Raw genomic sequence first — 14,555 nt, 5'->3', positions numbered from 1 at the left:
ATCATTGAATAATTGTACTTTAAATGGGTGAATGGTACAATATGTGAGTTATTATTGGGATATCAATAAAGCTGGTATATATCTATATAAATAAATACAGATATCTAACAATTATAGATTAGACAGATACATAGATCTATAGATACACAGAAAGATGATAGATTAGACAGATAGATGATATAAGGATACCAAATTAGCAGGGGAGAATGGATTTGGCGCGTATAAGGTAAGTGAAAGTGAGAGGTGACAGCGTGCTGGCAAGTCCTCACAGCCTTCGCTCGCTCTGGGCGCCTCCTCTGCCTGGGCTCCCACTTTGGCGGCACTTGAGGAGCCCTTCAGCCCACCGCTGCACTATGGGAGCCCCTTTCTGGGCTGGGCAAGGCCGGAGCCCACTCCCTCAGCTTGCAGGGAGGTGTGGAGGGAGAGGCGCGAGCGCGAACCCGGGCTGCGCGCGGCGCTTGCGGGCCAGCTGGAGTTCCGGGTGGGCGTGGGCTTGGCGGGCCCCGCACTCGGAGCAGCCGGCCAGCCCTGCTGGCCCCGGGCAATGAGGGACTTAGCACCCGGCCAGCGGCTGCGGAGGGTGTACTGGGTCCCCCAGCAGTGCCAGCCCACCGGCGCTGCGCTCGATTTCTCACCGAGCCTTAGCTGCCTTCCCGCGGGGCAGGGCTCGGGACCTGCAGCCCGCCATGCCTGAGCCTCCCACCCACTCCATGGGCTCTGTGCGGCCCAAGCCTCCCCGACGAGCACCACCCCCTGCTCCACGGCGCCCAGTCCCATCGACCACCCAAGGGCTGAGGAATGTGAGCACACGGCACGGGACTGGCAGGCAGCTCCACCTGCAGCCCCGGTGCGGGATCCACTAGGTGAAGCCAGCTGGGCTCCTGAGTCTGGTGGGGACTTGGAGAACCTTTATGTCTAGCTCAGGGATTGTAAACACACCAATCAGCACCCTGTGTTTAGCTGAAGGTTTGTGAGTGCACCAATCAACACTGTATCTAGCTGCTCTGGTGGGGCCTTGGAAAACCTTTATGTCTAGCTCAGGGATTGTAAACACACCAATCAGCACCCTGTGTTTAGCTCAAGGTTTGTGAGTGCACCAATCAACACTCTGTATCTAGCTGCTCTGGTGGGGCCTTGGAGAACCTTTGTGTAGATACTCTGTATCTAACTAATCTGATGGGGACGAGGAGAACCTTTGTATCTAGCTCAGGGATTGTAAATGCACCAATCAGCACCCTGTCAAAACAGACCACTCGGCTCTACCAATCAGCAGGATGTGGGTGGGGCCAGATAAGAGAATAAAAGCAGGCTGCCCGAACCAGCAGTGGTAACCCGCTGGGGTCTCTTTCCGCACTGTGGAAGCTTTGTTCTTTCGCTCTTTGCAGTAAATCTTACTGCTGCTCATTTTTTGGGTTTATACTGCTTTTATGAGCTGTAACACTCCCCGCGAAAGTCTGCAGCTTCACTCTTGAAGCCAGCGAGACGAGTCCACCGGGAGGAACAAATAACTCCAGACGTGCCGCCTTAAGAGCTGTAACACTCACCGCGAAGGTCTGCAGTTTCACTCCTGAGCCAGCGAGATGACGAACCCACCAGAAGGAAAAAACTCCGAACACATTCGAACATCAGAAGGAACAAACTCCAGACGCGCCACCTTAAGAGCTGTAACACTCACCGCGAGGGTTCGCGGCTTCATTTTTGAAGTCAGTGAGACTAAGAACCCACCAATTCCGGACACAAAAGGAGATTTTCACTTTCAACAAAGTATTCCTGAATTGTTTGACTCTTTTACAATGATCATGTATTCCCTTTATCTTTTAAAAACAATCTTGAGGCCGGGCGCGGTGTCTCATGCCTGCAATCACAGCACTCTGGGAGGCCTGTAGTCCCAGCTACTCTGGAGGCTGAGGCTGGAGAATCTCTTGAGCCCGGGAGGCAGAGGTTGCAGTGAACTGAGGTGGCACCACTGCACTCCAGCCTGGGCAACAGAGGGGAACTCCATCTCAAAAAATAATGTAATATAATACAACATGATATGATATAATAATGAGCACTAAACGAGCACTCAGTAGAACTTCTGCAGTATGGAGATGCTCTATATCTTGTACTGAGCAATACGGTAGCCACTAGCCACATGTGGCTCTTGAGCACTTGAAGTGTGGTGAGACTAAGGAAGAGCATTTTTAATGTTATTTAATATTAATTAATTTAAGTTTAAATTTGCTGCAGGTGGCTAGAGGTTGCCATATTGCACAGCACAGCTCTAGAACATGAAGGCAGAAGGCAAAGCCACCTCTTGTGCATCCTAGGGTCACAGACAGTGTGAGAATATGTGTTTTCCAGGATGATTCACTTGTGTGTTGTGTTCCCCAGGACGATTCACTCGCCATCTGAATATCATTTCCATCAATGCCTTTGAGGATGACATTTTAACCAAGATTTTCAGTTCGATTGTTGACTGGCACTTCGGGAAAGGGTTTGATGTGATGTTTTTAAGGTAAGAGGTTCCTCTGTCTTCCTGGATATTGGGCTGGGGGTTCTCAGTTTCTGGCCTCTCCTTGACTACTGTGCCATCCCTTTCCTGCCAAGGTACGGAAAGATGCTGGTCCAAGCTACTAAGACAATTTATAGAGATGCAGTGGAGAACTTCTTGCCAACTCCCTCGAAGTCACATTACGTCTTTAACCTGCGGGACTTCTCACGAGTGATTCAAGGGGTCCTGCTGTGCCCTCACACACACCTGCAGGTCAGCCACTATCATTTTACTACCAAGATCATTCAGCATATCCTTGGCTACATAGAACATGTAGTAATAGCAGTAATAGCTAACTTTTATTAGGCACTTAGTCTATGCTAGGCATTGTGCTAAGCATTTTATAAACATTATCTAGTTCAATCCTCAAATCAACCCCAGGACTTAGCTACTACTGAGAACTACCACCTCAGGGACCATCTTCCACTCGTTTGAATAATTAACTCTGGATTTTTAGGATGTAGAAAAATGTATCCGGCTTTGGATCCATGAGGTTTATCGGGTCTTCTATGATCGTCTGATTGACAAGGAGGACAGACAGGTCTTTTTCAACATGGTGAAGGAAACCACCTCCAACTGCTTCAAGCAGACCATAGAGAAGGTAAACCAGATTCTGTGATCATTTGGCCTCAGAAATGGTTCCAAGTGTTTAACCACGTTACTCTCAGATTTCAGGTTCCCTTCCTGTTGGAGACTGCCAGCTCTGCACTCTGAATCTCAGGAAACAGTATTGAGTCAACTGCTCTTTTGATTTGGTGATATTTTACTTGGTCCAACTTTGCTTCCCTTCTGTTGTAACATATAAGTTTGAATCCACTCAAAATGGCTTAACATGCATTTTAAGTTCATTATAAATGAATGTTTATTATGAACTTAGAATGCATTTTTAGGATCAATTAATTGGTGAGTTGAGAAATAAACTATACATTGTCATGATTTGACTGAGGTCCTATAAAGCTCAAGTGAAAGATTGTTATGGTTTTCCAGGTGTGAATATTTTCTCTTTTCCATTTTCATATAAGAAAAGTTGTTTTAAACATCTATATTTTTATCATCTGGTTATTCTTCCACTGCTAAGAAGCTGTGATTTCTCCATAGAAAAATTTCAAGTGTTTTATCTTGCGTTCAGAGGCCAAGTGCAAAAGCGTCACTGGGTTCTAACATAGGAAGAGGAGGCATCTAAAACGTTCCTACTCCAGGCACAGAGTGGGGACCAGGATAGTGTCTATACTTCTATTTGGTGGAGGATCAAGCACCTAAGAAAAGCACATCCTTCAACTGTCTTTTCTGGGGACCGTACAAACTGATCACCAATGTTTTAATCACATGGCAAATAGACTGATTAAAGCGTTCATACTCTAATGTCCTTTCTTTTAACAAAAAAAAATATTTATTTTTAGAGGTAGGACCTCACTCTGTCACCCAGGCTGGAGTGCAATGGTATGATCGTAGCACACTGCAGCCTCAAGCTCCTGGGCTCAAGCAGTCCTCCACCTCGGCCTCCTGAGTAGCTGGGATTACAGGTGGGCACCACGATGCCCAGCTAATTTTTTCTTATTTTATTGTAGAGACTGAGTCTCACTATGTTGCCCAGGCTGGTCTTGAAGTCCTGAGCTCAAATGATCCTTCTGCCTCGGCCTCCCAAAGTGCTGGGACTACAGGCATGAGCCACCGTGCCCAGCAATGTTCTTTCATTATAGTCTTTACAAGCATGAAATCCACATATTATGTTTAAAAAACAAAAAGACTGGGCTGGGCACAGTGGCTCATGCCTGTAATCCCAGCACTTTGGGAGGACGAGGTGGGCAGGTAACCTGATATCAGGAGTTCAGGACCAGCCTGGCCAACATGATGAAACCCCATCTCTACAAAAATACAAAAATTAGCCAGGCATGATGGTGGGTGCTTGTAATCCCAGCTATTTGGGAGGCTGAGGCGGGAGAATCGCTTGAACCCAGGAGGCAGAGGTTGCAGTGAACTGAGATCACACCATTGCACCCCAGCCTGGGCGACAGAGTGAGACTCTGTCTCAAAACAAAACGAAACAAAACAAAACTGATGATCCATGACCTTGAAGGATGTGCTCAGAGGAAATAAGCCACGTCTCCCATGCCCTCCCTCCATGATGTCCCTACCAGCCTGGCTGGGCCATTCACTGAATGCCCCGCCGAGATTTACTTTTCTTACAGGTGCTTATCCACTTGTCACCCACTGGAAAGATTGTCGATGATAACATTCGAAGCCTCTTCTTTGGAGATTATTTCAAGCCAGAAAGTGACCAAAAAATCTACGATGAGATCACTGACCTGAAACAGCTGACTGTGGTCATGGAGCACTACCTGGAAGAATTCAACAACATCAGCAAGGCCCCCATGTCCCTGGTCATGTTCAGGTTTGCCATTGAGCACATCTCTAGGATCTGCCGTGTCCTGAAGCAGGACAAAGGCCACCTGCTCCTGGTGGGCATAGGGGGTAGCGGGCGGCAAAGTGCCACCAAACTGTCCACATTCATGAACGCATACGAGCTATACCAGATCGAGATCACCAAGAACTACACAGGCAATGACTGGCGAGAAGATCTTAAGAAGATCATGCTGCAGGTCGGCGTGGCCACCAAGAGCACCGTGTTCCTCTTCGCCGACAACCAGATCAAGGATGAATCGTTCGTGGAGGACATCAATATGCTTCTGAACACAGGTGACGTGCCTAACATCTTCCCTGCTGACGAGAAGGCTGACATCGTGGAGAAGATGCAGACTGCAGCCAGGACCCAAGGAGAGAAGGTTGAAGTCACTCCTCTTTCTATGTATAACTTCTTTATTGAGAGGGTGAGAAAGAACCTTCACATTGTCCTCGGTAAGAAGAAGAAAACTCCATTTGCCCTTGTTCTTCTGGGTGTTTTGGGGTCTTCTGAGTGCCCTGAGCAGCCCAATCCCTTACAATGGTCCCAGGGTTGATTCAGCCAACGCACCAGCTCGGGGTCAGGGCCCGGAGTTCCTCTGGCAACTTTTTTCACTCTTCTGAGCAGCAATTTTTTTTTTAAAGACAGCCTTGCTCTGTTGCCCAGGCTGGAGTGCAGTGGTGAGATCTCAGCTCACTGCAACCTCTGCCTCCCAGTTTCAAGCGATTCTGGTGCCTCAGCCTCCTGAGTAGCTGTGATTGCAGGCGCGTACCACACCTGCTAATTTTTATATTTTTAGTAGAGAGGGGTTTCACCATGTTGGCCAGGCTAGTCTCATACTCCTGGCTTCAAGTGATCTGCCCGCCTCGGCCTCCCGAAGTGCTGGGATTACAGGCATAAGCCACCGTGCCGGACCCTGAACAATTTCAAACCTGTCCCCCGTCTTTAATTTCCTGAATTCTCCTCTGAGAATTACCCTTGCACAGAATGACATCTCGGGTTTTCTCTGTGAACGACATTCCCAATGTATCTAGAAACCTAGCAATTGTGTTTAGTACTTCCCTTTCTGTACCAAGTCCTGTCTGTGTTACCTCCAGCTGTCTCATATCCACTCTCTTATCTCTATCTCCATCACCTTCACATTGGCTAAGCTGCCATCCTCTTACCCAGGCTCACCTCTGCAACTTTCTAATCATTCTAGCTCCATTCTTGTCTGTTCCATGAAGCCAGGCTGATTTTTTTCATATGCTGCAAATATTATCATTGTGTTCATGCATGCATACACACACACACACACGCACGCACGCGCACACGTGCACACATACACACACACACACATTGGGATAAGGACCAAAATTACTAACCTGTGGTCTCATAAGGCCATAAGGCCACCTGCCAGACTGTCCTCTGTATCCTCTCCACCTTCATCTTTTCAAACCATCCTCCTTTCTCTCTTTTTTTTTTTTTTCCTGGATATAGGGTCTTGCTCTGTCACCCAGGCTGGAGTGCAGTGATGTGGTTCTAGCTCACTGCAGCCTCAACTTCCTGGGCTCAAGTGATCCTCTCACCTCAGCCTCCTGAGTACCTGGGACTACAGGCACACACCACGATGCCCAGCAAATTTTTTCCATTTTTGTAGAGATAGGGGACGGGGATGTGGGGTTCACTTTGTTGCCCAGGCTGGTCTGAAACTCCTGGGCTCAAATGATCCTCCTGCCTTGGCCTCCCAAAGTGTTGGGATTACAGACGTGAGCCACTGTGCCAGGCCTCTGTTCTTTACCCACAGTGACCTTTCACTTCCACCTAGACATCATGCTCCCTTCCACCACACATAGTCTAAATAACAATGAATGGAATTTTAAGTGTGGAACCCAAAATTTGTTATTGGCCAGAGATGGGATCAGAAACAAGCAGATGACCTCACAGCAACTTCTATAAATAACAGTGTATGGCGCCCGTGTATCAGCACAAATACAGCAAGTCAATCAAAGGGCTCCAGCCACACTGGCTACGTGACCCGAAGGATGCGGAAGGAACAATAGTGTGTATGGGAGACCAGTTAGAAGGTAATAGACTCAGGCATGGTGGCTCACGCCTGTAATCCCAGCACTTTGGGAGGCTGAGGCAGGCAGATCACTTGAGGTCAGGAGTTTGAGACCAGCCTGACCAAAATGGTGAAACCCCGTCTCTACTAAAAATGCAAAAATTAGCTGGAAGTGGTGGTGGGTGCCTATAGTCCCAGCTACTCAGGAAGCTGAGGCAGGAGAATAGCTTGAACCCAGGAGGCGGAGGTTGCAGTGAGCCGAGATTGCGCCACTGCACTCCAGTCTGGGTGACGGAGCAAGAATCTGTCTTAATAAAAAATAAAAAATTAAAAAAAAATTTTTTTAAAAAGGGGCTATTATAATGGGCTCCTCACAAAGTTAAGTGAAAATATCCCACTAATTAGCCCGCATTTCCCAGGCACTCATTATGGCCATTGACAGTCACATCCCTGGAGCGCCAGGAGGAAGCCTGCCCCCACTTACCCCACCAGAATCCTTGGGAATACCCGCCTGCCTCCTTGGGTCCACCTGCCTTGGAGGAAGGTAATTAACAAAATCTCCTTTTCATTAGCCATGAGTCCAATAGGGGATGCCTTCAGGAACCGCCTGCGGATGTTCCCTTCGCTGATCAATTGCTGTACGATTGATTGGTTCCAGTCCTGGCCCACAGATGCCCTAGAGTTGGTGGCTAACAAATTTCTAGAGGATGTGGAGCTTGATGACAACATTCGGATAGAGTAAGTGTTGATTGCATTTTAGGACTCTAGATATTCCAAATTTGAAGTCCAGATGCTGGCTCTATTTTTGTTGTTGTTTTGAAGATTTCTCAATTTGTATATAGCAAATGTCTTATGCTTTTAAATTGAATCACAGTTAGTTAGATATTTAATAAAGCATCTTGTCTGTAAAAGAAGAAAATTTCATTGTTCAGAATTGTCCTGGAGATTTGTCCTAGCTATGAGAACCTGGAATAATGATATAGCTATTTCAGTAGTCCTAGAATATGCATTCTCAACAGGAAGAAGATTGCTGCTGAGACCACAAAACAATGTTTGTTTGTTTATTTGTTTTTGAGATGGAGTCTTGCTCTATCCCCCAGGCTGGAGTTCCTTGGTGCAATCTCAGCTCACAGCAACCTCTGCCTCCCAGATTCAAGTGATTCTCATGCCTCAGCCTCCCCCAAGCAGCTGGGATTACAGGCACCTGCCATCACGTCCAGCTAATTTTTATATTTTTACTAGATATGGGGTTTCGCCATGTTGGCCAGGGTGGTCTCGAACTCCTGACCTCATGTAATCTGCCCGCCTTGGCCTCCCAAAGTGCTGGGAATACAGGTGTGAGCTACTGCACCTGGCAAAAATTAGTTCCTATAAGGGTGAAAATTTACTCTTTTATGTATAAAGCACACATATATGTGCTGTATTATATATATATGCTTAATTATATATATTATATATATATGTGCTTTATTATATATATGTGCTTTATACACTTTATATATGTATATATGCATATATATATATATAAAGCATTTTATTTGGCTAGAGTAAGGGAAGAGGTGAGAATATCAGTCATTCTGGATGTTCCATGAAGGCTAGAGATCAGTCAACCTTGTCTACCTCTGTTTCCTTAGTTTCTGGAAGGTGCTTGGCACACAGTAGGTTCAATCATTGTTTATTTTATTTATTTATTTATTTATCTATTTATTTTGAGATGGAGTCTCACTCTGTCGCCCAGGTTGGAGTGCAGTGGTGCGATCTCGGCTCACAGCAACCTCCGCCTCCTGGGTTAATGCGATTCTTGTGCCTCAGCCTCCCGAGTAGCTGAGATTACAGGTGTGAGCCTCCATGCCCAGCTAATTTTTGGATTTTTAGTGGACACTGGGTTTCACCATGTTGGCCAGGCTGGTCTCAACTGACCTTAAGTGATTTGCCCACCTCGGCCTCCCAAAGTGCTGGGATTACAGGCATGAGCCACCGCACCCAGCCTCAATCACTGTTTGTTGAATTAATGGATGAAAAATGAGGAAGTAGGTAGGGGTAAGAGTGTCAATGGCCTTAAATTCCATTTGGGGTATTTTGAACTTTATTATCTAGACCAGAAGACCCTTAACCTGGGTCCACGTGCTTGTGGGTAGAATTCAGTGGGTGGATGAATATGAATGGGAAACATTACATCTTCATTTCCAATGATATCCAACTGGTACTTTGCATTTCCTCCAGTTATGAATGTAGGCAGTAAACCCCAGTGGGATGAGCAGGGCCTGACTTTGTTACCAGTAGGAATCATAGTTCTTTGCAGAACTCATTGCATCATTACAGTTAACTCAGTGTATAATTTTCTTCGAATTGATGGTGCTTTTTAGACCTGCTGCCCACTCTTGTTATTTAATGCAGAAGCTGACAAACTATGGTTCATGGGCCTAGTTGAATTCACCCTGCTTTTGTAAATAAAGTTTTATTGGAATGCACGCATGCCCATTAGTTTACACACCATCTGTGGCTGTTTTTGCACTAAAATGGCAGAGTTGAGTAACTGTGACAGATATCATGTGGTCCACAAAGGCTAAAATATTTATTATCTGACCCTTTCCAGAAAAGGTTTACTAATCCCTGATTTAATGCCTTAGTAAAGCAGCATGTATATTACTATATTACAAATTTTAAAATATTTTAAAACATTTCAAAAAGCCTATTTCAATATAATTGGTTTCCATGGTAATTCTGTGTTTTATTTTATGCATTTTTAAAAATTGGCTGGGCATGGTGTTTCATGCCTATAATCCCAGCACTTTGGGAGGCCAAGGCGGGTGGATCACTTGAGGTCGAGAATTCCAGACTAGCCTGGGCAACATAGCAACACCTACCCCACCCCCCACCATCTCTACTAAAAATGCAGAAGATTAGCTGGGTGTGGTGGTGTGTGCCTGAGACTTCAGCTACTCGGGAGGCTGAGGTGGGAGGATCACTTGAGCCAGGGAGGTTAAGGCTACAGTGAGCCATGATTGTGCCACTGCACTCCAGCCTGGATGACAGAGTGCAATCCTGTCTCTCTCTCTCCCCCCCCACATATATATATTTATATATAAATAAATATAATAATATATAATATAGTATATATTATAATATATAATATAATATATAATGTATATTATAATATATAATGTATAATATATATTATATATAATGTATAATGTATATTATAATATATAATGTTATTATAATATACAATGTATAATGTGTATTATATACAATGTATAATGTGTATTATAATATACAATGTATAATGTATAGTGTATATTACAATATATAATACAATGTATAATGTATACTATAATATATAATACAATGTATAGTGTATATTATAATATATAATAAATAATATAAATAAATATATAATAAAATTATATATATATATATATATATATATATATTTTCTACAAAGTCAGGGAATATCTCCAAACTACCAAAGTTTAGGAATTCCTGCTTAAGCCCTGGTGATTCATCAAAGGGATCAGTGATAGAAATGACTTGATCAAAGACCATTTGTGGCTGGGCGTGGTGGCTCATGCCTGTAATCCCAGCACTTTGGGAGGCCAAGGTGGGCAGATCACTTGAGGTCAGGAGTTTCAGACTAGCCTGACCAACATGGTGAAACTCTGCCTCTACTGAAAATAGAAAAATTAGCTGGGCGTGGTGGCACATGCCTGTAATCCCAGCTACTCGGGAGGCTGAAGCAGGAAAATCACTTGAGCCTGGGAGGCAGAGGTTGCAGTGAGCTGAGATCGCGCCACTGCACTCCAGCCTGGGTGTCAGAGAGAGACACTGTCTCAATAAATAAATAAATAAATAAATATAAAATCATTTGTGTGAGAGTATGCACCTATGTACCTGCCCCATCTTTCTCTGCCTCAGCTCTGTTGACATGTCCTCAGAGAGTTTGGATTCTAACATGTCACAGTCAGTGTATGTGCCTTCTCATATCCTCATGTCTATAACTAAAGCTGTATTGGATCTCCCTGGAGGATGTTGGGTCCTGCCTAACTGCCTTGGTGTCCTCGGTAGGGTCGTGTCCATGTGCAAATATTTCCAAGAGAGCGTCAAGAAGCTGTCACTCGATTTTTACAACAAACTTCGAAGACACAACTATGTTACCCCCACCTCCTACCTTGAATTGATTCTAACCTTCAAGACGCTCCTGAATAGCAAGAGGCAAGAGGTGGCTATGATGAGGAACCGCTACCTGACAGGCTTGCAGAAACTCGACTTTGCAGCTTCTCAGGTGAGCACTGCCAAAACAGAACAGAGACGAAGAAGCCCGGAACGAGGTGGATGTGCCGAGGCATGTGTTCAGGTGCAGAATTAAGAGGACACCAGATCAAGCAGAATGTGACCCTGCATTTGCAGAGCTTACCTTACCTACATCACTGTAATCCCTGCCCTGTGGGATCCTGTCTTTAAGATTTTGATATTTTGTTCATCATGGGTTTTTTGCATTAATTTTGATTTCTTAATCTATTGCAATAATGTATTATATTTATCTTGAGTACTTTTTTTTTTAAATGACCCCTTAAGTTTTGTCCTCAAGGTGAGTGCCTCCCTTGTCTCACCTTATGGGGACCTGGGCAGGATAAGGCAGTGAATGGTTCAAGATATCTTTGTGGAGTCAGATCTGGGCCCAAATTTATCTCTACAGCATACCAGCTGTAGAGCCAGGGGCATGTTATTTCACTTCTTTGAGCCTCAGATTCCTCTTCTATAAAAAGGTGAAGGTCCAGTGCAGTGGCTCACGCCTGTAATCCCAGCATTTGGGAGGTCAAAGCGGGAGGATCAGTTGAGGCCAAGAGATCGCTTGAGACCAGCCTGGGAAACACAGCAAGACCCCATCTCTACAAAAAAATAAATAAAATAAAATTAGCCAAGTGCAGTGGCATGTGCCTGTAGTCTCAACTACTTGGGAGGCTGAGGTGGGAGGATCACTTGAGCCCAGGAGTTTGAGGCTGCAGTGAGCTATGATCGTACCACTGCACTGCAGCGGGGTAACAGAGTGAGACTTTGTCTCTTTATTTTATTATAATTATTTCTTTCGAGACGCAGTCTTTCTCTGTCACTGAGGCTGGAACTCAGTGGCGCAATCTCAGCTCACTGCAACCTCTACCTCCTGGGTTCAAGTGATCCTCCTGTCTCAGTATCCCAAATAGCTGGTACTACAGGTGCGTGCCACCACGCCCAGCTAATTTTTGTATTTTTAGTAGAGACGGGGTTTTGCCATGTTGGCCAGTCTGATCTCGAACTCCTGACCTCAGGTGATCTGCCCACCTCGGCCTCCCAAAGTGCTGGGATTACAGGCATGAGCCACCCGCCCGGCCACCTTGTCCCTTTAAAAAAGAAGAAAAAACTAAGTGGTAGCAGTTTTCACTGCATAGGGCTGTTATGAAGATGAAGTAAGCTGACACAGTGCAGCCTTTAGCAAAATGCCTGGCACATGAGTTATTAATTAATTTGTTCTTAGAGCCACCTGAAAAATTATCTAAAATGAAAGCTGTACTAGGAGATGGATTTTCAGCCCCAATAAAGACCAAAGAACATTGATTGATTTACAGAGCTTGGCTCTGTGTACAGCAAACCCACAAACACTGCAATGCAGGGATGGGAGAGAACATTGGAAATGGCCTCTGTTGCTCTGTTCCTGGGGATTTGAGTGGTTGGTTTTTAGAGATGTTGAAAGTGAAGTCTGTCCAGCAAGGGTGAGGTCGGTCGTGTCTGAGGAACAGCAAAAGGACCTAAGACAGTCTAGACCAGAAAATAAAATGATTGCACCAGTTAACATTTCTTGGGTCCTACTGCATCCCTAGTGCTGTGTGTGAAGAAAGTATCGTTACCATCTCCATGTGATACACAAAGAAGCCAGGACACAGAGAGGCCAGGTGTCTCGCCCATGATCACACAGCCTGGGGAGTGGTCCAGCTAGAACTGAAACTTAGATCTGCATGACTCCAAAACCTATGTTCCTAACTAGGCCAGCCTGCTGTGCTTCTGGTCTCACACAGGCTCACTGGGGGCATTGGGTGCAAGGTCATGAAAACTGTCTCCAAATACATGAAACCCAACCCTGTTTGTCTGAGCTGCCTTAAAAGGCAGAATCATGACCAGTGAGTGCAAACTTCAGGGGGGTAATTCTAGCTCTGCATCAGGAAAAGCTAATGGTTTTTTGTTTGTTTGTTTTTGTTTTTGTTTTTGTTTTGACAGAGTCTCATTCCATTACCCAGGCTGGAGTGCAGTGGTGCAATCTTGACTCACTGCAACCTCCACCTCCTGCATTCAAGCAATTCTCCTGCCTCAGTCTCCCGAGTAGCTGGGATTACAGGCACGTGCCACCGCACCTGGCTAATTTTTGCGTTTTTAGTAGGGACAGGGTTTCTCCATGTTGGTCAGGCTGGTCACGAACTCCTGACCTCAAGTGATCTGCCCACCTCAGCCTCCCAAAGTGCTGGGATTACAGGTGTGAGCCACTGAGCCCGGCCTAATGGGTTTAATTGTCTAAAAAATGGCACAACCCTCATGAGAGGTGGTGCACTCCCTGTTATTAGAGGAGTTCAGAGACCAGAAAACTACTTGGCAGGAATGTTTTATAGAGCATCAGACTGTCTTAGTCAGCTTGGGCTGCCATAGGAAAATATCCCAAACTGGGTGGCTTCAACAACAAACGTTTACTTCTCGTAGTTCTGGAGGCTGGGAAGTTCAAGATCAAGACACTAGCAGATCCACTGTCTGGTGGGGGCTCTTTCCCTGGTTTGCAGACGGCTGCCTTCTTGCTGTGTCCTCACACAGTGGGAAGAGACAGATCTCACGTGGCTTCCTCCTTTTATTATATAAGGGCATTTACCCCATCATGTGGGCCTCACCCTTATGACCTCTTCTAACTCTAATTACCTTCAAAGACCTCGCCTATAATTGCCATCAAATTGGGGATTATGCTTCAACATATAAATCTGAGGAGGACACAAACATTTAGTCCACAGTACTATTGGAAAAAGTAGCCTTGAAAGTACCTTCTATCTCAGCTGTCTTTTTTTCTTCATAGCCTTTAAGAAAAAAATGTAGCTTTAAAAAATTATTTTGGCTGGGCACAGTGGCTCATGCCTGTAATCCCAGAACTTTGGGAGGCCAAGGCAGGTGGATCACCTGAGGTCAGGAATTCAAGACCAGTCTGGCCAACATGGTGAAACCCCATCTCTACTAAAAATACAAAAATTAGCTGGGTGTGGTGGCACATGCCTGTAATCCCAGCCACATGGGAGGCTGAGACAGGAGAATTGCTTGAACCCAGGAGGCAGAGGTTGCATTGAGCTGAGATCTCACCACTGTACTCCAGCCTGGGTGATAGAGTGAGACTCCATCTCAAAAAAAGAAAAAATATTTTAACTTAAAAAAAAATTTTGTAGAGACCTGTTCTCACTATGTTTCCCAGGCTGGTCTTGAACTTCTGGGCTCAAGCAATTCTCCCACCTCTACCTCCCAAATTGCTGGGATTACAAGCCAAGAAAAAAATGTAGTTTAAAAAAAAATTTCTTGGC

At 45.2% G+C, this 14,555-nt stretch overlaps 1 protein-coding gene across 1 annotated transcript in view; it reads left to right on the top strand.

Annotated features, from left to right (window-relative positions):
• Positions 1 to 14,555, top strand: part of DNAH3 (dynein axonemal heavy chain 3) — a 219,936-nt gene that overhangs the window by 160,484 nt on the left and 44,897 nt on the right. Inside the window, exons 44-49 of the mRNA XM_024925984.4 lie at positions 2,374 to 2,497; positions 2,590 to 2,746; positions 2,991 to 3,134; positions 4,723 to 5,389; positions 7,551 to 7,716; positions 11,044 to 11,260. Coding sequence (XP_024781752.4) covers positions 2,374 to 2,497; positions 2,590 to 2,746; positions 2,991 to 3,134; positions 4,723 to 5,389; positions 7,551 to 7,716; positions 11,044 to 11,260 — 1,475 coding nt within the window. The remainder of the gene's footprint in view (positions 1 to 2,373; positions 2,498 to 2,589; positions 2,747 to 2,990; positions 3,135 to 4,722; positions 5,390 to 7,550; positions 7,717 to 11,043; positions 11,261 to 14,555) is intronic.

This window comes from Pan paniscus, chromosome 18, assembly GCF_029289425.2.
Source record: "Pan paniscus chromosome 18, NHGRI_mPanPan1-v2.0_pri, whole genome shotgun sequence".
In the NCBI taxonomy this organism is placed as follows: domain Eukaryota; kingdom Metazoa; phylum Chordata; class Mammalia; order Primates; family Hominidae; genus Pan; species Pan paniscus.
Note: the sequence above shows the minus strand (reverse complement) of the source record. Positions and strands in the feature narration are given on the sequence as shown.